Source organism: Spea bombifrons, chromosome 2, assembly GCF_027358695.1.
Source record: "Spea bombifrons isolate aSpeBom1 chromosome 2, aSpeBom1.2.pri, whole genome shotgun sequence".
In the NCBI taxonomy this organism is placed as follows: Eukaryota; Metazoa; Chordata; class Amphibia; order Anura; family Pelobatidae; genus Spea; species Spea bombifrons.
The window spans coordinates 111,436,253-111,461,091 of record NC_071088.1 but is presented as its reverse complement, the minus strand read 5'-3'; the positions used below and the strand labels follow the sequence as shown (position 1 = coordinate 111,461,091).

At 38.2% G+C, this 24,839-nt stretch overlaps 1 protein-coding gene across 1 annotated transcript; it reads left to right on the top strand.

The window, feature by feature from the left end:
• Nucleotides 1–914: 914 nt before the first annotated feature.
• On the top strand, nt 915–10,514 carry SLC39A5 (solute carrier family 39 member 5). Its single transcript, XM_053457672.1, has 12 exons — nt 915–1,149; nt 4,546–4,845; nt 5,014–5,189; nt 5,640–5,838; nt 6,579–6,759; nt 6,996–7,165; nt 7,437–7,586; nt 7,676–7,751; nt 8,193–8,402; nt 8,533–8,613; nt 9,201–9,385; nt 9,905–10,514. The coding sequence occupies exons 2-12, from the start codon at nt 4,546–4,548 to the stop codon at nt 10,043–10,045; spliced, it is 1,869 nt and encodes a 622-aa protein (XP_053313647.1). The 5' UTR covers nt 915–1,149; the 3' UTR covers nt 10,046–10,514.
• The last annotated feature ends 14,325 nt before the right edge of the window (nt 10,515–24,839 follow it).

The following is a 24,839-nucleotide window of genomic DNA, read 5'->3' as shown; positions in this document are numbered from 1 at the left end:
TAAGTCTCCTCCGGTAAAGATGGGATTTTTTTTTTACGGGTTTAATGGGTACAAAAAAATAAATTATTCTAGTTCTGCCCGAAGTCCATTTTATATCTCTCCCCTCCCCAATAAGGGGTTAAATGCAGCAGGGAACCTAAGTGGAAGTGATGCTATGTTTATGCCTTTTCATAGATCTTATCTATGTGCTGATTGTGCACGTTTCAGGATCTCCTGGGTGTACTGCCCTTCTACCTGTTGTGTAACTATACTATTATTTCCAGAATGGGCTACTACACGTTGTGATCCAAAATATCTCAACTTTTAATGTAGGTAGACAGTGTGTGACCACTGTGTTGAAATATATATATCATCTATTTATAGCTTGCCTTATCCACCCAGACTGATGGTCACCAGCTGAGTCCCAGGCCAGCTTTGGATACCATCTGCTCCTGGGTCTTTGTTTTATGTAGGTTGTTTGTGTGTACGAATATTTCACACTTGGCTCTAGAAGCTCTTGCTTAACTCAACCTTTAGCTTTATTGAACTGGGAAAAGGACGTCCTTTGGACACCAAACAATTGCATGCTCCTACTAAGTGGCTTGGCTGTACCCAACTGTGTCAGGATTAGGCTTGTGACTTCATGGGGAACCCATGGAAAGGGAGAGCTATGCCTTGAATTATTCTTTTGTATATTTTCCCAGATTTCATTCTAGAAATTCTGCTTTCTTTGGTTGATGTGTTGGTTATACGTCATTACATGTGGATCTAATAGTTAAGTGTGCCATTAGGTCATCTTCTTGACTATTGTCTCTTGCAAAATGTGTCTCCTAATATTAAAATATATTTTGTTACATGTTCATGAAACGGTGATAACATGTGCTGGGCAAAACGTTTAATGTGTAAATTAAACATTAACCTATCTTTGTAGGTAAGGTCCTCTTCCATAAGCGCCTCACACCATTCCTCCCCCATCCAAAGCTAAATTTGGATTCCAGTAGCCAGGCATTGGAAAAGTGGAAAAACAAACAGCATTGTCCTACTGATGTCATGCGGTGCACCGGTCAGATACTTCAATGCAATGCTGTTTAAGTGGAGAACATCTGAGATCAAGTTCTAAATCATCTCTCCACCGTATAGGCTGTATATATCAACAGTGTTTCTTCATCGGTGAGTTACACGCTGCAGAATTAACAGGTGGTTGTTAGAAGATATTACAGCAGATATTATACTTGGACACTTTGAATTTTCCTTGTTCAGTTTATTGGTTATTCACATACTGTAAAAACCGCATGTCTCTACCCATAATATCTTGCAATGTTTCTCTATTCAACGGTTGTGGTCACTCATTCTCCAACTTTTATCATTCAACAGTAGCATTTTGTTTCATGAGTTCCTGAAGGTTTAGATGTTTTGTTGCTCATGTCGTGGGAAACAAGGTAGTCCCCCTTTACGGACTATATATATGGTTGATCGCTAGCTCGGTTAACTATAGCTTCTTAAAGGGATCAAACTTTGCCAGTTTGCAAGGGAATGTCCAATAGAAAACCATATTTGAAGCATAAAACACAGTTCTATTTACAGTAATGTAATTTTTTTTGTTTGTTTTTTAACGGCACAATACTTTTTTTTTTTTTAAATAAATCTGATAGGACTCCATATCTAGTACCTGCCACTCAGTTGGCTCCTTGTGATATCTTTCAACTTTTATACCTTTTCTTAATGACTTCACTTCCTCCATTGGTTAATTAATACTAAGTCTGAAGAAACCTTTATACTCTGTTATGGAGTCCTGTACTTTACAAAGACACTAAAATGTAATAATTAAAACTGCACTCTAAATAAGTGAAATAAGCAAAATAGTGAGGATAGGGTGAAATTCTCCAGGCACTAGATAGTGTTATAATTAAATATAATTTAAAGCATGCGCACCAAACAACGACGCATAATGAATATGCTTTAATAATATGTAATGTGTTTGGCAAATATCAGAATACAAGTTACACAGAACACAAAAGTACATAGCAAAATTGACAAGGCAAAAAATACACAGGATAAACTGACCCCCTGTGTGAGATCCCCAAACTTTTTGAAAAATGTCCTTGGTCAAGTATGGATCTGAATACAGCTCATCCTGTATAACTATTTTTTTTACCTTGTTGATTTTGGAATGCACTTTTTTTGCATTTTGTATAACTTTTGTATAAAATTTTGTATAAAATTTTGTATTCTGATATTTGCCAAACAAAGTATATTATGCGTATTCACATTTTTCTCTTCTTTGGTGTGAATGCTTTAAATTATAAAAGAGACACTACTATAAAAATATTTAATGCATTTTTACAGTAAGTGGATCAGAGGATTCCGATTTATTATGTATCTGTACAGGGGTATTCTCGAAATCATTCAGCTTTGCTAAAACTGGAATCGCTATCGTTCTTTACTTGTTAACTACCCTTGTGACCCCTGTCTGTGTCCTGTCTTAAAGTAACTTGATCTTATTTTTTGGCTTGGGGCTGCAATGCTTTTAGACAAGGATGCAGGTCCAGCCAATGGCCTACTAAAGCAGCTCAGAAATCACACTTAATGTGCACACCATTAATGTGCATTATGCAGTGCTCTCCAAAATCACAGAGTTGGAATGCATAGAACAGGGCTTTACAAATCCAGTCCCCATGAGCGTACCTGGGAAATCTCTGGCTACCTGCAGCCCCCCCATGCGGGATGCGAGTAGGAGGTCCTACTGACGTCAAGGGACACACACCATTTTTGGAGGGGAAGTGAGTGGGGCTGAAGATCTTGACTGTGCACAACTGCATAAATAAAACAGGATCCAGTCATTGTGTAAATGCTGCCAAAAGCCCTTATTCTTCTTCATTGTTTTATATAGCCCCATCAAATTCTGTAGCTCTGTACAATGGGTGGACAGGATTTATCACCTGTTCCTGTGAATGTATTGCTAAATACACTAAAAGAGATACATTAGTGCATTTATTATTGTGCTTTCCATTTGGTTTGATAAGCCAGAATTAATTCGGAGGTCTCTGATTTTCCTTTATTTCCGTTACTGTTGTCTCTCAATAAGAATAATATTCACTCAGTGGTGAACTTGAGCCTCCGTGTACAATCTGCCGGTAACTTGGCTTTAATAGACTCCTGCAGCAGCAAACATACTGCTGACTTCTCTCTATAGCTGTGGGAGCTGGCCCATATGCCGTGCCCAAGTGGTAATCTATTGTACGAACCCTGGGACAGTCACAGTCTACTCTGTAGAATTAGAGGAACTTAATGGATGGCAGGGAAAGGCGACTTGTTGAGAAACGTTATATTAAATGTAGGAAGTTCCAATCCCTTATAGGTTTGTGAACAAAGAAAACATACATATCACATTGGCCTGGCTATTAAACCCATCGCAGCTGGAATGGGAATAATTTGGTGAAGGTGCTAGATGGAGGCTGACCCCGGAGGGCTGAGCATAGAGGCTTGACGCTTGCACCAGCACACAGGCCCCATGACCCAACCATTTGCCACATGTTCACACACAGGGTGAGGAAGCCAAACACACTTTGGAATATCTGTAGTCATCTAACTCTAGGTTCTAGGGACAATATTAAGTCTCAGGTTTATGATTTTGTTTGCTGTTATATGTGTACAGAAAATATACCAGATTGCCAGTTTTTTTTCCCAGTAACCCTTGAAATCACCGAAACATTATATGTGGGTGTCTTGGGTTACCCCCGACAAAACAGAATTACAGTTAAAAAGCAAGTAACTTAATTAGACACACATAATTAACTCTTCTGTAGCGTGTTCTTCAGAACAGTGAGTTCATATTCAAGAACAAAGACCAGAGCTGATTAATTAATTAAACATCTAATCTGGGGAAAAATACGGAAACAAAGGTTACAAGTTGGCAAAAAATCAAATGGGAGCAAACAAATCCTTTATATACAATTACCTATATACAGTGTATAAGTCATTGTGGGAGAGTCGGATGGTAAAGCTCTCCATTAAGGTGTTAAAGAAAAGCTGTCTTTCATTGACCAAAAACCATATCGTATAGATAAACCACAGAGGCCGGACCACCTAGTTGTTACCTGGCCGACTCGGAGGTTTGAACCCTTCTACGCAATATATATACGCTTTCCCCGTATTTCATAATATGTGGCTGTCCCCTGGATGACCCATCTCAGAGCAGATGTCCCACCCCAAGTGTAGCTCTTGTGATGTTATCTGCTCATTGAATTTATGGCATTTGCCTGGTGTTAACACAAGGACTGATGATCAAAGAATATCCTGCATGCCCCTGGATCAAAGACTGATTGATATATATATATATATATATATATATATATATATATATATTATACTTAGCTCAACCATTTGCTTGCCTTGGCATGACTAAGTTGTTATGGGCTAATCGCTACAATGTTCCTGGACTACCAGGCAATCTTCAGTATGTGACCCATGACTGCGACCTGGGACTGTTATGCACCTTGAAACTTTGTTTTTCAATAATAATTATAGAATCCTTAACTTGAATATATCTGTATCCTTTCTTCATAGATGGTGCCCCCCAAGGCTTGGCTGATATTTCTTTGGAGCCTATGGACATGTTCATCTTTTTTTCTTTGTCAGGGGAAAATACCATCTTTAAAAATCTCCACTTTAGGTCGACCCTTGTCTGCAAAGCAGACCTTGGAGGCGACCAATGAAGATGCAGAGACTGCAATGTCCTTGGAAAATGCTGAAAAGGAGCAAGGGTATTATCTTCGACAGCTGTTCCATCTCTACGGGGAGAATGACACCTTGACTTATCATGGACTCACTCTCTTACTCCAGAACCTGGGGCTTGGCAAAGTTCAGGTATATGACATCATGATCCTCATGAACATATGTGCTTGGGTAATGGAAATATAAAGTGCTCAGAGATTAGGAAACGTATAAATGCTTGCACCAAGCAGTACATGGCACAGTGTGAGAATCTATACGATTAAGAATGTAGAAAGAGAACCTATTTTTCTTCATTTGTAGGTTGTTGAGATACAACACACAGAACTAGGGCATGATCATGTGGCTCACTTAGATATACTAGACGTACAGGAAAACAAACACAGCCATGTACACTCCAGCCGGGACCATTTAACGCCCCCCACCGTGGAGTTCCCATTTGTGGTAGAGGGCAATAAAGAGGACAACAATGCTAGAAGGTGAGTGAATATGTAAGGTACTAAAACAAGAAACATTCGGCCCAAATAGTCTCCCCGCGTTTTTCTTTTTCTTCCTTGGTGTGGACTTAATCAGCTGATCCTATAGCGATCTTCTGCTACCACGTCCTCCCAAAGTGCCTACAATAAAAGTGCAAAGGCCCTAAGGTAATTCAGGGCCTGAGAGGTTGCCTCTTATGCCGCACATTAAGAGAGACCTTGTAGCTGTTCTTTGAAAGTTGTGTCTGTTATTGGACTGTGTATCATACAACTTTAACAATTGTCGTTGACAACTTCTACTTACTGGACCACTTTATTAACATGTTTTAGTGTATCTTATTAGAACAGTCTTTGTTTTGTTTTTGTGTTAATGATAAGGTTGGTTATTACAGGCTGCTTATTAATAATCAGTAATTTACCCATTTCTGCTTCTGTCTGTCCCTGGGAGGTCAGAGTGAAAGATGACTCCAACACGACACATCAGGCGCACCACAGGCAGCCGGTGACAGAGGTGCCAAAGTCTAGAAGAATCACTATACAGGATGGGATAAAAAGCACTAGGCACCAAGGTCTGAAGAATTGGCATTCGCAAGACATTCTGGAGCAACTACTACAACTTCATCACTCTAAGTATACTCATCAGCATGAAAATGTAAGGGAACCACTGCATGATACAGCTATGAAGGATCTTTTAGTGTAGCTCTGCAGAGCTCAACAAACACTATTTCTATTATATCATATGTGGCTCAGGTACAATCAGTCATTGACTCCTGTGTTTTTTTGTTTTGTTTTTTCCTTTTCTTTTTTAAATAAAAAAAAAAAAATCAGCCTAAAGAGACAGACTGGGTGAAATAATTTATATATAAGGAGGCCCAGGCAGATATCCCCTTTGCTATTTTGGGCACATTTTAATTTAACTCTCTTTGAGGACCCTAATAATTATTGAAATCCACATTCCAATAAAAGGTTGTCATGCAAGCTGCTCTGTAGTACAAGCTGAGACTGAAGCGATGTAGACTTCAAGGCTCGGCAAGCCATGCCCAAACAGAGCAAAACATGATGGAAAGAAGATAAAAGTCCTATATCCTAATAAGTAAGGGTTTGCATCAGTCCTGCTTTGGCTTGTGTTTCTGTCTTGCCCTGCTTTAGCCTTTGTATTATAAGGACTCTTGGATTTTAAAATGCTTGCCTCTAGAAGATGGTTAATATATATATATATATATATATATATATATATATATTATATAATTTTAATAGAATGGAAAACTCGTCTCTAAAACTCATATTAATTTATTTTTAAGAAAATGCATATGTGATATGTCTGTGTACAGATTGCCCAACCTGTATGCGTTGTGCTTCTAGACTGTTTTAATTTTGTTCCTCCCTTTACAGTGTTTGAATGTGACTCAGTTATTACTGAATTTTGGGCTTGATGGCATCTCAGAAATCACTCCTCAGCATTTCACCCTGCTGTGTCCGGCTCTGCTCTACCAGATTGACAGCCGGGTGTGCATTCAGCACAATGATCAGCTCAACGCTGTAGACACACACTCTCAGCCGTCACTACTCCAAGGTATTGGAGGAGAAGTCTGTCCTACATATCATATGTTTTACACTTAAAGTGAAGCCTGCCCATTCTGTCTAGGTCTGGCTCATTCCCACACATCCCATTGTACAGCACTGCAGAATATCATGGCACTATAAAAATTCATGATAATCTCTCTATCCTGTTCATTTGTCATAAACAGCTTAATATTGCTTTTAGTTGCACCAACTAATAGGTGTTTTTTCTTTTTTCCTGTCTTTCAGTCTTGGGTTGGGGTGCACTTGCCGTCACGCTAGTCAGCGCACCTTCGCTATTGGCCATTGCCCTTATTCCACTTCTCAGACGCCCTGTGTTCCGCTACCTCCTCAGGTTCCTAGTGGCGTTGGCTGTGGGTACTCTGTGCGGTGATGCTTTACTCCACCTCCTGCCCCATGTATGCTACAGGTTTTCTTTTGAAATATTTCATGTTTATGCATGCGATAAGTGTTTTGTATAAAGTAATATTCTTCTCTGATAGATGTCCTCTGCGTCTCCATGTAATCCATTTTAATGGCAACATTTTCTGTGACCTGTACATGTAACACACTGGCAATAGATTTAGTTATCGACTTGAATACTACTTTGAAGGTATAATCCAGGAATGGAGGGATTCATCTGGATACAAGTTTTGTGAGTTGTAATAAACCCTGGGTAATGTTTCACAGGCCCAGGAAAATCACACCGATGCTAAACAAAGCAAAGAATCCCACTCCACAGGGCCTGTTCTGAAAGGCTTATGCGTACTTGGCGGTATCTACCTGCTGTTTCTTATTGAAAACGTCATGGGACTTGTGAATCAGAGGAGGAAACGGAAGGTGAGTATATTGTTTGGAAAATCTGAAAAATTGCTAATGTGTGCTTTTTTTTATTTTATATATGATAATCAGCATTTGTCGCCTTCCAGAAAAACTCCCAGCAACAGCGGCCTACAGCAGGCGAGGACTGCACCACCGTTTTACGGGATCTCGGCCACGCTGTTGGTAGGTCACATAGCTCTACAGCTGTATGGGTGCAGTTTGATTTCCTCAGGACAGTGCTTTACGCCAAAGACTAAAACATGTGATGTGAACTATGTAAACCTGTAAAACCTGAAAGTTTATAGTTTGAGATCCTGACACCTTGCGTGGTCTTATTGTATGTGTTAATGGTAGCCGTTACTCATGAATAAAGAGTTGTCAGTAGGGACAGACCTTCCGGCCGTATGTGTGATATTTAAACTGCTATTCGTTATTGCGTAATGCTTCTTCTAGACTGAAATGTATTACTCATTTTAATCAAAGTTCTTGGAAAGAGTGGAGAGGCTACCTTTTGACATGCCTTTCCGTTGTTTGTATATCTGTGCTTGCGTGCATGCAAATGCATGTTACTGGATTGTAATTTAAAACCCCTTGAAATTATTGAAGATCTGGATTTTTCTGCAGACCGTGATTTCTGTGAAGTCGCTGAAACAACTGATGATCTGCAGAGGAGTAGTGAGTTTCAGGAAGAGGTCATCAGAAAGGACCCAGAATCTCACGCATCATCACACCATGGCCACTCGCACTCTGCCGGTGGCGGAGGCATTGCAGACTTTGTATGGATGGTTCTTCTTGGTGATGGAATTCATAACTTCACAGACGGATTAGCCATTGGTATGACTTAGTCTCATGAGTACAGATGTCTTTTTCATTGGCAATACAAGACGACTGTATATCTAAATAGGGTGGGCAATCATGATCCTCTGAAGTGAGTGTTTTATAATGCATTCTCTCTATTTTACAGGTGCTGCTTTCTCTGCTGGTTTTTCGGGGGGTATTAGCACCACTGTTGCTGTGTTTTGCCACGAATTGCCTCATGAGTTGGGTATGGTTAAAAAAACAAACAAACAAAAAAAAACACTCCAATCACGTCTATATGTGAGATTTTGATCTTTGTATAGCACTACATAATCTGCTGGCACTCTGTTATTTAAAAATTAGTAATAATATGATATAAAATGGAAATAGAACATGGGGGGGCATGTAAATACTTCTGTTGGCATGTTGAGAAATTAAGATATTAGTATTTCAGCGATTCTGGGCCACTCTGATTGCATGTTTGTCTGGAACATATATACATATCTCGGGTTGACGGCCAGCATATACATATTTGGGAACTCCCTGCATTGCTTATATTGGTACCAATTGTTCTGTTTTGCCACTGGTGGTCTTTGTTTGACTGTCGCTAGGCATGAGCCCAAAGCTGGCTAAAGGTGCAGCCTCATGGTAACCCTACCCAAACTCCATCCGTTCTGACAAACCACATTAAACTTCCAGAACTTGATCTTCTTGCCCCACCTAATTTTTTATTTCCAAAACAAAGCTATTTTAATGTGTTTTCTAAGATTTTGCCAAGATGTGACTGAAGTGGAAACCTTTAAGCCCCCTGTAAGCAAATATTTTCTCTTTCAGGTGATTTTGCTGTCTTGTTACAGACTGGTGTCCCAGTGCGGAGGATTCTTTTTTTCAGCCTGGTTTCAGTATTCCTGTCCTTCATGGGCATGGTGACTGGTACCATGATTAGCTCTTCTGCTGGCACTCCCTGGATATTTGCTGCTACAGCTGGCATATTTCTATATGTTGCACTGGTAGACATGGTAAGTTGTGAATTAAAGAGAATCTGACAATGAATTGGGATTGATAACAGCTTAACACATAGGTGTGTGTGTGTGTATACAATATATCTACATATATAGACTGTTGCAGATGTCACTTGGCTCATTTAATGGAATTGGCCGTTTGCCTTTTTTCTCGCCCTCTTGATATTTAACTCGCTAGGGTGTAAAGCAGTAGAAAATAGCACTTCTTATTTACACAATTTAATTCATAGACAAGATTCTGCTTTCTCTATATGCATTGTGAAGTTTAGGAATATAGAATACTGTGAAAAACTCAAACCTTGCAAAGATTCTTAGAAAAGAGGGATATCATGAGAAGAAAGAGGGACAGAGGGATTTAGGCCCTAAAAATGGACCCTCCTTCATATAGTGGGTAACTTGGAGTTATACATTAAAATTCTAGTGTTTTGTGCACTAATGCTACCTTCATTATCCTTTGTTGTTTTTTTTGTTAAATATTGTGCTTGTAACAGATAATGACTGTACATCCTTTGTCAGCTTCCCCAGATGTTACTCAGAGAATCCTCTGGTCTTCACGGAAAGGACTGCTTCATCCACAGTATAGGTTTCTTGCTAGGAGGTATCATTATGCTGTGCATTGCCCTCTTTCAAGACCATTTAGAAATTATTGATGGATAACGAAGATTGTTGTGGGGTTTTTTTTATTTTTTTTTAATGTAATTGACCAGTGGCATAACTTGAATGTTTTGGGAAAGGCAAATGCCAATTTTTGTCCTTCGACTGTTTTAAGGTATATCATCTTACATACTGAATAGGCATAATAACTTTTTTAAAGATTGAAAAGTGGCACAATAAACATCATCCTTTTGAGAACCCGTCGCAAGATAAACAAACTGTCTTGATTCATAGAACACAAGCTTTCTCAGACTTCACCTTTTTAAATGGATTAAATTCCTAGAGCGTTCTAGTCAATTGCCAACAGATGTGTAGATATTTTTTTTTATATAGCTATAAACAAAAGCAAGCAAGTTGTGGACACCAGTAGTGCAGATTTTTTGATTATGAATGTAATTGAGGATGGTGACCTTTTGTGTTGTGAATACACAAGTTTGCAGACCTCTTGCCAAGAGAGGTAGAACAAGAAAAATATATATAATTAAAGTGAAAATGCCGCCATTACAATTGATGTATTTGGCGTTATTTTGTTAACGTCTATCAGGTAAAATGGTTACGATCTGAGGCAAAGTGTGACAAAATTAGCATATACATTTTCTCACCATTTTATGTTCTCCCATCCTTACAAAGAACTGTATCTGTAGTTACCGTGTAGACGTGATATGCCATGCTGAACAGGCCTTTCTTTCTGATTTGCCAATTACCTTTTCCCTTTTAAAAACTCATATAAAATCACTTGCAAATACAGATGTCTTGGAACACACAAGATTTCCTTGGTTTATGTATGAAAAATAAAACATTTTATATTTTTATTCCGTGTAAATTTCTTGTAATTTTAGCATTTCTATTCATATGAATATCTGAACACATAGAAATACCAAAACTGTTATATTTACTTGAAGCCCTCTATGATTTTTGTTATTTAATGTTTTGTTAGTTACTATATCAAGTTTATATTTTTCCATCTTTGACATCTAATGTGCCTCCACAAATAGCAAAAGTGGGGCACTTCAGGCTTTGTTCTGCATTACCCATGATCCCACTCACAGAGTAATGCTTGCATTGGAATCCTACTATGAAGTCAAAGCATCCCCTGTTGATTGTACCTGCTCTCAATTTTTTTCCGCATCTTTCTCCACAAACTCTGCAGAAGAGGAGGAAATCCCAAAGGATAACCCAAGTTATTCGTACCCGTATAGATTATTTGAATGTGTAAAGGCAGCTATTGTTAATTGTTAATTTTAAATTGAGTCTAACACTAGTTCCATCACATGAACAGACCACGCTTAGATAACTATAGTTGTCAAGAAATGGTATCCAATGGGTAGGCCAAAGATGGTGTAGCATTAAGTCACAGTAAACTTTTTTTTTTTTCTTCCAATTTAGCTCTACAAAATCCTTTGGCTTCAGAATTAGCACCCATGCCAAAATGAACACATTATCATTGGTCCAAAGAAGGATAAGGGTAATTGGTGGCCAAGGTTTATTGATGTATGTTGGGGGCAAATGCTGCCCTGTGTGGTCAAATCCAACAGGTGGGCAACTGTAGTGCAGATTGCTGAACAAGTTCATGCTGGTTCTGATAAAAAGGTGTGCATCTGGGGCTGTGTAGCCGCAAAGGTTTGTTGCATATGGGGCTGTGTAGCCGCAGACCAGTCGGGGTACCCGTGTTGATCGCCTGGACCGATGAATGAAGTTTTCTTTTACATCGCATGGATGGTCAGGTGCATGTGCGCTGCTTACCTAGGCAACAGCATGCATCCATGGAGGCTCCAACTTGCAACGTACAGGACTTGGTGCCAGATACCACAGCACACCTTCAGAGGTCCAATGGCGTCCATGTCTGTTTTAATCTTGCCTCGCATACTTATGTTACCATTGACTTTTATCTCCCTGCTTATCGGTATCCCTGGGTGTGTTCACCTTTTTCTATATTTATCTCACCAGTCCAACTTCATCATTCGATTTAGTCCTTTTCTTTATTTGGTATTTTCATCCAGGGGTGTTTGTATTCAGAGGTTCAGTAAGGAGACCAGTTTAATTCATTGCACAGTAAACTAGTCGCTCCTTTAACTCACACTACCACTTTATGGAAGAACACTTTTTTTCTTTTCTTTTAGTATTCTTGGTGCAGATTAGTATCCTAATTGGGTCCCTTTCTATAATTATTTGTAGGCAGTCAGATCAAGACAGACCCTCACTTCCCCATTCACCTGCTTCAGGTTCAGATATCACAGCCTTACATTGCCCCAAGCAGCTTTACTGCACCCAAACGGCTAGTCTGGGCCTTCTTTGCCCCGCCCCACCTTATGCTCTGACACACATATGCTAACACACGCTCCCTTTCACCCCACTTACACATCCATGCTCATGTACATAGAATCATACATACCCTCAATTCTCCTGCCCACACCCCTTTATGTCTCCCGTAGCTGTGGGTCTGGTGCTTGCATGCTGTGTGAGAAGCCTGTTTCACAGTAGGGTAAAGTAACGGGACCCCGCTGCGTTCCTGTCTTCCAATGGCAGTGCAAAATTGCTTAGAAAGGGCCCTTCCGACCTGGACAGTTTCAAACCTCCATGAGGAGGTTGGACTATTCATAATCGGACATTCAAATCCCCACTTCAAAACCACTGGTCTGCGAAGACTACTTAACATCTGCCCTGGTTGCCATAGGGCCCATCCCAAAACCACGTGTCACATTAAAAATAAATTTGATTGATCAGAATTATCCTCTCATAGTGAGTGAAGCGTTTTCCCCTTAAATATGCCTCCATAGATAAGGCTCTTCAAGCTCTAGTATGATCACAGAAGGGATAATGGTTGGCCAATGCTAACATCATAGATGCTTTTGAGTGGTTACTAATTCATCCGGAACTATGGCATCTGTACAGGATCAAGTGGAGGGAGACATTTGCTACACATTTAAGTTTAGTTCTAGGATCAGTCCAAAACTATTGGGCATTCTCCATGAGACCCTGTGTTGGCTCCTGTTGGATAACTTTGGGACAACTGCAGGAATTCATTACCTCCATTTTAACCATGGAGTTCCCGGATTCATCCCCCTTCCAGCTTGTATGTACTACTGAATTTGCTCGTGGAACTTAAGCATTATTCTTCCCAATGGATTCCAGTAGCAGTCCTAGGTGCTTTATTATTAGGATTAAGAGGATTAGCACTCATTTTCCATTTGACGAGTTGTCCTCAATCACATTTATCAGAAAGTTCAGATTATTGACCACGATAAGCCAAAATGCAATTGCCGATTCAAGGCGCTCATTCAAAACCAACGTAGGCGCCGCGGTTGTTTCACTCACCCTGTAAACTAAACTATTATTTTGATGCACGGTAGCTTAATTTGTTATGCTAGCCTTGTGACTTATTTTTTGCCCCCTTTTAGACCTACCTGGTATGCTGGTTTTGGCACACTTCAGGCCGAGTTTCTCTTCCTTCGCTACATTTGCTCCTATCACAAAATTATTAACCAAAGTAGGAGGTTTATTTACTAAAACAAGAATCTGCAGCCACGTTGCCTTTTTAACTCACTGAATTTATTATGCATTTTGAATGGTTGACCATAGCAAGTTTATCATGAATGGCTCAACAGTCCTTAAATAAGTTCAATCGGTAAATAGACTAAAAATGCGTTTACTTATTTAACTCAGTTTCCTACTTTGTATTTCTACAGATGAACAGGAATAACAAACTTGCACAGCCCAGGATGGGGCTGATATTTTCATGAAACCATAGAAAAGAAACACAACAAACATTAGAAGCTAAAGCTTTTTTAATAAACATAACTGATTCAAAGCCACAATATGAGCAGCAGGACTTGAGTAGCTGGGAGCATTGTAGAAAAAGTGATCAAGTTTTGAACGTGTTGTCCTGTTAATAAAATAAAGTTGAGATTTCCCCCTGGTCCTCCCACCTGTATGCCTCTTCGCTCCCTCCTTTGAAAGATTCCACAGTATAATATGCCTGAAGAGGAGAACTAGATAACCTCGAAAGCTTGCAATTCATTATGCGTCAGTTAGGCCATGAAGGTATCATCTTTACCAAACTTGCTTTCTCTTTCTATGGCACTGTACAACCTTCTCTGATGATACATTTTGCTGTTAGAGGCTCAATCACAGCAAGGGAGACCATAATTTTTTTTTTATCAATTTGTATTGAGGCACTCATCATAGGACCCAAAACACTATGCATCGATAAAATGTCATCACTACAAGTGATTTAAAACGTGGTTTGGAATGACAATCTAGTAGTCTTCACATTTCAAATTACCTACTTGTGCTCACAAAGGAATATCCAAAGACAAGGACCATCAGTGGATCCTTAAGTCTTAATTTGTAACCACCAAACAATATAAAGGTGAGGGAACATGCAACAAACACAAATCTTGGTACACCAAATCAACCTTTTAATGCCAACAGACTATTACACAGTGTCAGAGAAATGCACCAATGGATGATTTTACAAGAATACCCATCAATGGCTTCCCTAGCGCCAGATAAATCTCGTTTTTGGGGGTGTAAAAGGCAAACAGGTGTCTGGCAACTTTTTTAGGTTAACATCTGATATGAGGGAAGGTTGCATCTCAGGTCAACAATGATGGGTTTTTAACACTTCTACTATATAATGCATCTCTATGGGAGAGGTATTGTTAGTTTTGCAGCAATGTGGAATAAATTCCTGGAAACACAATTCTACATGATGTCTACTCATAAAGGGGTCCATTTCATGCTAGTGCACTCTAGCTCCTACACAATAATGTATTTCAACCCTTTAACTGCCATTGGCACCACAGAATACATCTTTGTTTCCTGCTGTGACATTAGAAGAATGGTGTTTCTAACATCTCTTAACACTTCGTATTAATTGAATGGGCATAAAAGCCTTCATAGTGCCTTGGAAGACACTTGAGTTCCTTACCCAAGATTCGCAAAATGTATTCAATAATTCAATGGTACGGCATAAAAATCCCATTCGAAATACCTACAACTTTTATACTGCGTGGTCGATTTGTGAGAGATTGAAAATATGGAAATGATTGGGACTAAAATCTTACGAAGGAATAGAGTAATTTTTTTCACAGTATGTTTACCGGTGTAAGCTTGGAGGAAAGAATTGGACATGCAAAATACACTTTTAAAGGGAAGATGAATATTTAGAAACTTGACTGCCTAAACTAGACTCCCATTTGCAAAACATGGAAAGAACATGAAAGCAGAGTCTGCTTTCTGCCACAAAAGCGCAACAACTCACAACCTGAGTGGAAAACGCACTCCCATTGGTTACACACAGAGAATAGCAACATTGACATAATTAGTGATTACAACCACTAACGCCCCAAACAACTTCCCCACACACTCAAAAAGTCGAAGGTCAAGAGGTCTACATGCTGTGCAAAGAAAAATGTCATTTTACAATGTGGTCCAATACCGTTTGTCCTTCTTAGCCTCAAGCACCGAGACTAATTTGTATGAATTAAAGAACAAATGAATATTTAAATGCCCACTTTTTCCCTGATTTTCTTTTAAGAAATTGTTGCTCTTACATATTTCAGCACATCCAACTCCAGAGAAAATGTGCCGATAGCTGCCTGTTTCGCATGTTCCCAGACTGACAGGAGCAAAAATTTCAGGAAAAGGATTATATATATATATATATATATATATATATATATATATATATATATATATAAAAAATACAACACAGAGCTGTGGATACAGATGGTACCTAGAATATCAATTTATTATTCTTTATCCATTATGTCTGTTACTCCAAACTAAACCCTCCGCCGTATTTCAATATGTATGCATATAAAGGCTGAACAGAAAGCAGCAAACTGCTAGAAGTGTTAGGGGGATTAATCACACTGCACAAATTGGTCAATATTCTACACAACAGTGGTATCAATATATGCGTTTTTTCACCCAGTACATTTCCGGTCAAGGCCACCTCGGCCAACAGAAGCAGCTAAGGCACCTCGACAAAGTAATTCCGACTGCTAAATAATGCATGAGTCGGTATATGAGGTGCATCTAATATTTGTTTACAAGCAGCACAGATGTCATTGTCTACTATCGCCAATATCACAGAACACACTGGCAAGGAAAGAATGGTGGCTCTCCATCAGGTTAACCGTTTTAAGAGATTACAATATTTTCCTGTACTGTTGTGCATATGCAACACGGTATGTTTAAGAAGAATTCACTAAAATTCATTCTACACATGCAGCTGGTAAGAAAACAGTATTAAGGATACTTAACCCTTTCCTTTAAAGTTTGTTCACCTACTGTATTATGCTAGCATGTAGCTCTTTAATGCACATGATTATGAAAGTTAAAATGTTGCCATTACAAATGTAATTTCTAATGAATCATCCTGGATATTGAGGGAAAAGTATAATAGTTTTCTTTGATTCATCTCTTTTTCAACTGTTACTTTTAAAGCTCAGTTAATTCAGACTTAACACAACAGTGAGAAGTACTGTAGTACCCAAACCTCGGAACTTTAAAATTAGTGACAAACGTGCTGATAAACTACTTGAATGTTTACGTAAGAAAAGTTAAATACAGCACCGAGGTTTTAGAGCAGAAGTGGATTTATTTGCCCCAGTATCTGTACGGGTGTACAATACAAAAACGTAAAAATGTTTTACCACGTTAAATGGGGAAGAAAGGGCTGTGAAAAAAAACCCTGAAAAACACTGGACCATATTTACTTAAATCTAAATCTGTACACATCCTCCAGAAAGGCATTTGACAGAATGTACTACACCTCTTCTAATGTGCACACTAAAAGATAAAGCATCCAAATTTCTTAATACAAGCTCAATGGAGGAACACTAAAAACACATGAACACTTGAAAGGCACATCTCTCTAATGACCAGTTCTGAGCTTGTAAGTATTTGCTGATGGAAATATATATATATATATATATATATATATATATATATATATATATACACACACACACACATATATATGTATGTAAATATATATATATATATACACACACACACACATATATATGTATGTATGTATGTAAATATATATATATATATATATATATATATATATATATATATATATACACATACATATATATATACATACATATATATATATATACATACATACACACACACACACACACAATGGTTTAGGTTTTTTTTTTAGATGATTTTGTCAAATTACAATGACAGTCTTAATTTCTCGTCACATTGACAGATAGCTACACAGCTTTAGTACAGTTATAGGTACAGCTAAACAAAATTACAAAATAAAAAGGGTTCGGGTCAGGGCAGTCCGAAACGATGGCAAAGGGATGACTGCTGGCGTTATTAGGGATCGTGGCCAGCCCGCTATGCTACGGAGCTGGTATCTTAAACAAACGTTCCCTTTACTACGACAACTGTGCTTATGTTACGTGAGGCACCAAACTGGATTTCTTTAATGCTTCAAAATAGATCACCTCCCAAGATCTTCTAGGGAACCCTTTGCAAGTTAGATTATATGCCATGAAACATCCCTGAGATGCTGCTTTATGGCACAATTCAGGAGTCTAAAGCTCAAAGTGTTGTACTTTGTAACTGCACACAAACAAAATAGCAATATAATCCCAGGGAGGGAAAGCAATATCCATTTAGACCTGCTTACATGTTGGCTACACGAAACAAGCAAAAAAAAAAAAAAAAAAAAACCCAGAATTAACACATTTTGAACCAGCTTCTGCATTAAAACATGTTTTATGGATAAATAACCATTACAGATAACAGAAATGCATAGTTTGGCTAAGACAATAAAAAGCAGCGTTATAGTAATACAGAAATGTCATGCAGCATCCTCTTCTAAACTCTGGTTCATGATCAGCGACTGAAGTAGAACTGTTTTATATAAGGCTTTATTTCCTTGCGTATTGGAAGAAACTCATAAAAAAGGCATACAAACCTCACAGGGTGAAAGGAAGCCACAACAGCACGAGCCTGAAAAACTCTACATAACAAAGCGGAGGGTTGTAAACGACATGTTTATCGGTGATATGCAATAGAAAAGGGTTGGAAGCGCTGAACTCCAAGTTGTGGTAAGTGTTATGCACCTGTGCTGTCAATCTGCCAGACTTTATTCTGGAAAATGCCACGCCAAATAGCCTTAGCGCCAACAGAAGTACAACCAGTTTAGTGTTCCCGACTGGGGAAGAATGAGGTCAGATACCTTAATCACTGTCCCTATGCAGGGTCTTGAGGTCATTATAATGTTTATGAAGGGTGCAGCATTTCACAGACAGGTTAATTAAGAGACACATTTTAAGAAAAGCTGGATCTAATGCTAAAAATTGGCTCACACAGAGTAAAGCTCATTACATGAGCTGTAAGACCCAAAAGCAAAAGATTAAATTGTTACAATGTAGTTTTGATTCAATTTTATTGCCACATGTAACAAGTCCGAAACCCTGAACATGTCACAAGAGAACAAGTGCAAACGTAACAGAGGTGGCAGTCGGGGAGGGAGTGGAGGTAGTGAGGAGAGTTAAAACCTCTCACTGCTGGAGATTAGTGAGGAATTGGTGCTCTGGCATTTCATTGACTCTAATAGACGGTGGTTGGTGAATATGAGGAACTTTCTTCCTCATATAATAATCCTTCCCATGCAGCAATGCATTTTGTGCTTCCACTCCAACAGCACACAAACTGTGAGGCCATTTTTTCCCGCCAAATACACCACATCTAGGAAGAACACAAAGACTTTCTTTTTTTGCTGCTACGTATTCCAGCAAGATTGTTACAGAATGTTCAAGCAGCAAAAAGGGTTTATGATTTCCATAAAGGGGACACATTAACTCATTTTAGAACAGTTGTGTTTTGCTTTGGTTTCTGTGCAAAGGCATTACTGTACTTTTCAGTCTTGATGGGGCAATGGAGTCTGTTAAAGAATAAAGGTTTTCCCCGTAATGTTGTCTCAGCATGGTGTGCACGGTCAGCACAAACACCGGTTGCTTCCTGTGAAGCTTTACTATGCACCATCACACTTGACAATATAAACCACCCTTTGATCTGTCTGTGTGGTGCATTGCCACATTCCCTTAGAGAACAAATCCATTCTAAGACTAAACTAAATAATGTACAATTTAATATGTTGACAGAGAAGATGTCCTTTAACCTAGGGCTGAAAATCAATTTATACATACCATAATTATCACTTAACAAGAACCTATGAGGATGATAAATCTACCGACATTGTCCTCTACCATTTTATTTTTGGTGTAAAAATGCTTTGGAGAAAATACCAGCCACACTGATTACGGACCGCCATTTTGTTAGACCTCGGTAAAAGAAATTCTGCTTTGTAACAACGGACAGCAAGATACATTTGTCTGCTTTCATTCTTGGCACAAGCCCATTATACGTTCCCCTTGGTTTAATTATAAGCTTGGATATTTTCACATTTTTTACTATGCAATTCAAATGATAATATAGCTGCTATTAACTTAGAAAAGTATTTTTGCAGATGACCAGTTGCCATATTTTTCTAATAATAAGGAACCAGTTTTTATTTTCATGATGAAGCTGCCTGGGTTATGGAGATATTAAATATTGCTGTAAAGACAGTTCTCTCGCCAACATCAATAAACATCCCTTGAAAATATAAAAAAAAGGGGGCACACAATATTTCTATAGAGATAAATCATTTTCTTATGGGATCATCTGTATATGTTTTAACATACCTTGTGGTTATATATTACATATATATACACACACACACCTATGTAGATATGAACCCATTTGCATATGACAACAATGCTGCAAACACAAGGAGGTATTTTTTGGTGAACTGTGGACTTCTGTTGGATATTTAAATCATAGTAACTTTTTCCACGTTCGCATCTGGATCAAGCTGGACCTAATCCAACCAAAGGAACGCAAAAAAAATAAAATAAAACATTGCAAACTGATCATGACAGCCTCACTCTCAAATTAATTGGCAACCAACCATTGTGTATACACAAAGTGTCAACAATATTTAAAGTTAATTTAATATCTTGGTATATGGTGTCAGAGGATACATTCAGCAATATGGCTCACGTTAGCTATCCACATGGGTAATAGCTCCTTCTTTTAAACAGTGGCAGTGCAAGTAAACTTGTGTGAAATGCATTTGTGCTGTTATTTTCCTCTTTATTGTCCCCTTCTATTTGTTAAAACACATCGACTTCTCCATCCTTGCTTCCCCTTTAGAGGATTGAGCACAGCAGTGGAGGATGAAATCAACCAATACTCCTTCATTCCATCCATCTTTATGCCATGTGTTAGTGAGGGAAATCAAACCCTTAGATACCTTAACCCTTAAGCCGTGCGGATGTCTACTGCATTGCAACAATGCTCTGTGGGCACCAGCAGCAGCAAGGGTTATAAAAAGTGCTTATTAATGAAGCAGGTGCTTTGCATTAGGAGCTGAAAGAAACTTCCATTTTAGAAGAGAAACTACTCAAGGAAAGATCCTGTACAGAGTCTGAGTGGATGTCACAGGCATCCAGTCCACACTTTACACTCAATAGGGGCACAGCTAAAATTAACAGGGGGAGGTGAATAAAATGGGGATACTTTGGCATAATATGTTTTTTGAAAAGTAAAAATCCAAGGGTTAAAAACAAACTCAGTTACCATTCCCAAGATTAACTAGTACCCAAGGAAAATGGTGCACAGTCTAGAGGTAGGGTGGGAAGAGGGAAATAGGAATGGAAGTTTCAGGACAGCCCTGTAAACAATGCACTCAGGGAACCAGACATCTGTCAGCAAAATAACGCACCTTCCTTTGCTTACCCCATGCCCGGCGCCCCGAAAAAATAAACACTTACAAATTATTACTTACAATTGTCAAGCTGTGCTGCCAATGCACACATTATAATCATTAAAGGAGAACAAGACAAGGCAGAGCTGATTATGACTTGTAGCGGCCAGACTGCTGCAACATGCCCCCACCAGAGAAAGGGCAGAGAGGAATTTGCAAAGTCAGGACAGAGAAGGAGTTATCTAAAAGCCCTTTTAAAGAACTTTGATTGTCTTGGATAGGGAAAAATGTGCAATGGAGAGAAAAAAAAAGCCTTAAAATACACACTATATATTCACATAATCAAGCTTTGCATTAATACGTCAGAAAACACCTGTGAAATCGCATAATATAAAGCAATGGTAGCATATGGACTTCCTCATGAAATGGATGTTTAACAAGAGACTGGTAGATGCCTTGCAGGCAGTATCTGAGGTCCGAGGGAGGGGGATGAGAAAATCTACATTATACTTCAAAACACCTTAAATCTCATCTCCCAAAATCTTGTGCAAAACTATAGCAAAACAGGAAAATCGTAACTACACCGGAGGCATACAACCAAAAAAAAATAAAAAAAAAAAGATATACAGGAATAAAACTGGTTATCGGAGGGGGTGGGATAAACCATTGTCCTCATCTAAAAACAAACACTATCCATACCGAAACATCTTAGCCCTTAACAATTCCATGCAGCATCTTTGGACCCAAGCCTTTCGTCAAGTGAACAGGTTGATGGCTGCAGGACGGCCCCAGCTAGAAGCAAAGCTTTGCCCGGACAGCAAAAAAAAAAATGGGTTAGGTGGTAGACGCTCCTTTTTAACCCAGTTATGGATACGGCACACATACATCTCCCTCAAAAAATAATTTACAAGTTATGCTACATTTTACGAAGGCACACAAGAAAACATATGCAAGAAGAAAAGCAAACAAAATAGTGCAGATTACTAAATAAACAATAAATAATGCAAACTGGCCTGTTTGACTCTAACTCCCCACTTTACAGAGTCATTCAAGTTTTAACACCAACAGCAAACTGAGGTAATTTCTGTTGACTGAATAAGGTAACACTTTAGTATTCACAAATAAAGGGGTATAAAGTCCCTTTTTTTATATTTTTTTTGTTTTTTAATAGCCATGATTTTATTTTACCAATAAAATCTTTGTTGTGTGCCAGTCTTTTGTCTGCTGTGGTAAAATACTAAAAAAAAAAAAAAAAAAAAAAAGACTAAACCATGTTTCAAATGTGAGCTTAGATCTATAGATTGTCCTAAGAGCCTTGGAAGCTCAGTGAGCAGCTAGCTTACATATAGTGCCACAGAATTGGGGTGTAGCAGTGCGCCAAGCATTTTATGGCTAAACTAAAGGGTTTTTCATTCTCTTCTTTGTAGCAGATATATATATATATATATATATATATATATATATATATAATGCCTAGTGTGTGTTATGCAGATACCGAGTTACCCCTGTACTCAGATATCACAGATGGGCTCTACAGCCACAATCTTTACATGGTTTAGGGGAGTCCATTTGCAGCCACTATATGAGTTTTAAGACGTAGACTATTTACAGCTCGTGTGTTCTTAGAGGCAATTAGACAATGATTAGACAAACAGGGACACCAGATCGAAGTAGTGCAAATAAAACAGCTGACTGTAAATCGTTTAATCTTAAAATGACTGAGGCACCCGCAATTTAAGAACCAGAGGAAACAGAATGTCTAAGTCCAAACAAACCAGTCAAGTGTGAGAAGACCAGCCATGGGCATATTAGCTTTTTACGGTCCTAAACTTAGAACAGTGCAGCCTGACCTTTTAATGTTGAGGGCCACACACCATTCAAAAGCAGGTGCTAGTGGAGTAGACCTAGTCATACTAATTCCAAGTATAAAAGGAGGTTACAAAAGGGCTTAAATGTCAGCGACCTTATTGTATGATAGGAACAACATTACAATAAGGTTTTAACATTAAGATGCTTTTTTTTTTTATTTTTTTTTAAATGAGAATACAGTATATAGGGCATTTAAGCCTAATTTTAAATGCATGCACTGGAGAAATTCATCTAAATTGCAGTGAACGCCAGTACTAATCTCATATCTTGCCTTAATTTCTACGTAAATAATATGATCGGTGCAGAACTATCTTGTGCTCTTGCACGAATCATTATTTACATAACACATGGAGGCAAGGTATGGCATAGGACACTGCTGGTTTGACTGATGTATAGGTAGATGTAAAACCAAATTTTATGTCAGCAACTTTGTGTGTCGGTTTTCTATATTAGGTTGGCAATTTTCTTCCTTTTAAGTGGTGAGTTATTAAGAGGTACACATGACTATAATATCCGGATTATTCCCACAATTTGGTTCAGTTTCTTGGTGCATTTGACAGTATATAAATCCGTACATGGGTCAGTCTTCATCCTGTGTCCGATTACTCTGATTAAACCCCCCCATTTAATAAGGTTTGTTTAGTTGATCTCTGAAGTGGAAAACAAAAATTGCCACTTTGACACATACTAAATTTTGACAGATTTTAAACATGGAACAAATTCATACTCTTCGCTTTCCTGCCCGTTTAAATGAGGCTGAAAGGGGATTCTGTTTAGCGGGTACTATACACAAACACGTCAGGATACGAGAACCTCTTTGCATCTGAGGCATCAGTTATTAATACCAGAGAAACAAGATGGATTTCTTCACCCAAACTTCACTAGTGAATCTGAAATGTAAAACTATTCCAGAAGTTTCAAATATTAAAAATTTTAAAAGTATAACACTTTCCACTTCATCCAATATAGGCCGTCAACATATGTTTCAAAAGCTTGAGGAAAATCACCTAAACTCATTCCAATTTTGTTCAACTTAAAATACCTACTGAAATGTAATATACCTTTTTGTAGCTACAAGGTTTTTTTGACTGGTAATCAGTATAATTGTGTAAAGGACAGAATCACATGCTGTAAATTTTAAATATCACAGAAATTCTGGCCTCTGTTTCTCAATTTTAAGAGTGCTACAAATGCAGTTAAAAAAAAAATAGAGCCTCAACGTCACTAATTTTTCTCTATAGGGCATTATACAAAGTGATTAAAGAAATGGCCAAAGAGCCGACACATACATACTAATACATGTCCGTGACTGAAAGGCTCCACTAGCTCAAGAATGGGCAGAAAACCATTCCTCCAGCTCTAATTTACAGGGTAATGCAAGTATATATATATATTATATATATATATATATATATATATATATATATATATATATATATATATATATATATATATATATATATATATATATATATATATATATATATATATATATATATATATGCGTCTGTTCTAAAACTTAACTTTGTAGCACCACTGAATTCTTTGTTGCATTGACAGTTGATCCCTTTATCATTTTGGCAATATGCTTAGAAGCTTAAAAAACAAAGCAAAACAAGGACACTAAAGTTGATGCGAGGGAGGGAAACAAATTAAAAAGTATGTATTTGTAATTAATAATACAAATTAGCTCTGTTACAGCCTCCAATTGACAGAGTAACAGTCATGGAAGCCTGCAAAGCTTATGTTCGCAATGAAAAAAGCTGCCTTCACTTATTGCTTGTGTGCACTCTAGGCTATGCTGTATCCCGCTTGCTGGGAGAGTGAAATGCCTCAAAAAACTAAACAAAAATACACAAAAGCACCAGTCGTACAATCTGATCAAGTCACCTAAACTAGCACTAAGACACCTCACACACCTCTTGGATATTATTTTTTTCAGTTTAAAAGGATTTCAAGTGCAAATTATAATTTGAACAGAAGAGGTTTCATAGGAGGGTGTGTGGACTAAGACAGTTTAACCTATCATAGCCAGAGTGGACAATAGCCAATATTACAGGCCACTCCACGTAGAGGAAATAATTAAAATACTGACGACATGTTACATTACATTGTTAGGCATGGAAAGGTAAGATC

Coding starts and splice junctions, on each gene's coding strand:
- SLC39A5 (XM_053457672.1), top strand. CDS start 4,546: ATGGTGCCCCCCAAGGCTTGGCTGATATTTCTTTGGAGCCTATGGACA. Junction 5,839..6,578: donor ATACTCATCAGCATGAAAAT/GTAAGGGAACCA, acceptor CTCCCTTTACAG/TGTTTGAATGTGACTCAGTT. Junction 7,752..8,192: donor GGATCTCGGCCACGCTGTTG/GTAGGTCACATA, acceptor ATTTTTCTGCAG/ACCGTGATTTCTGTGAAGTC.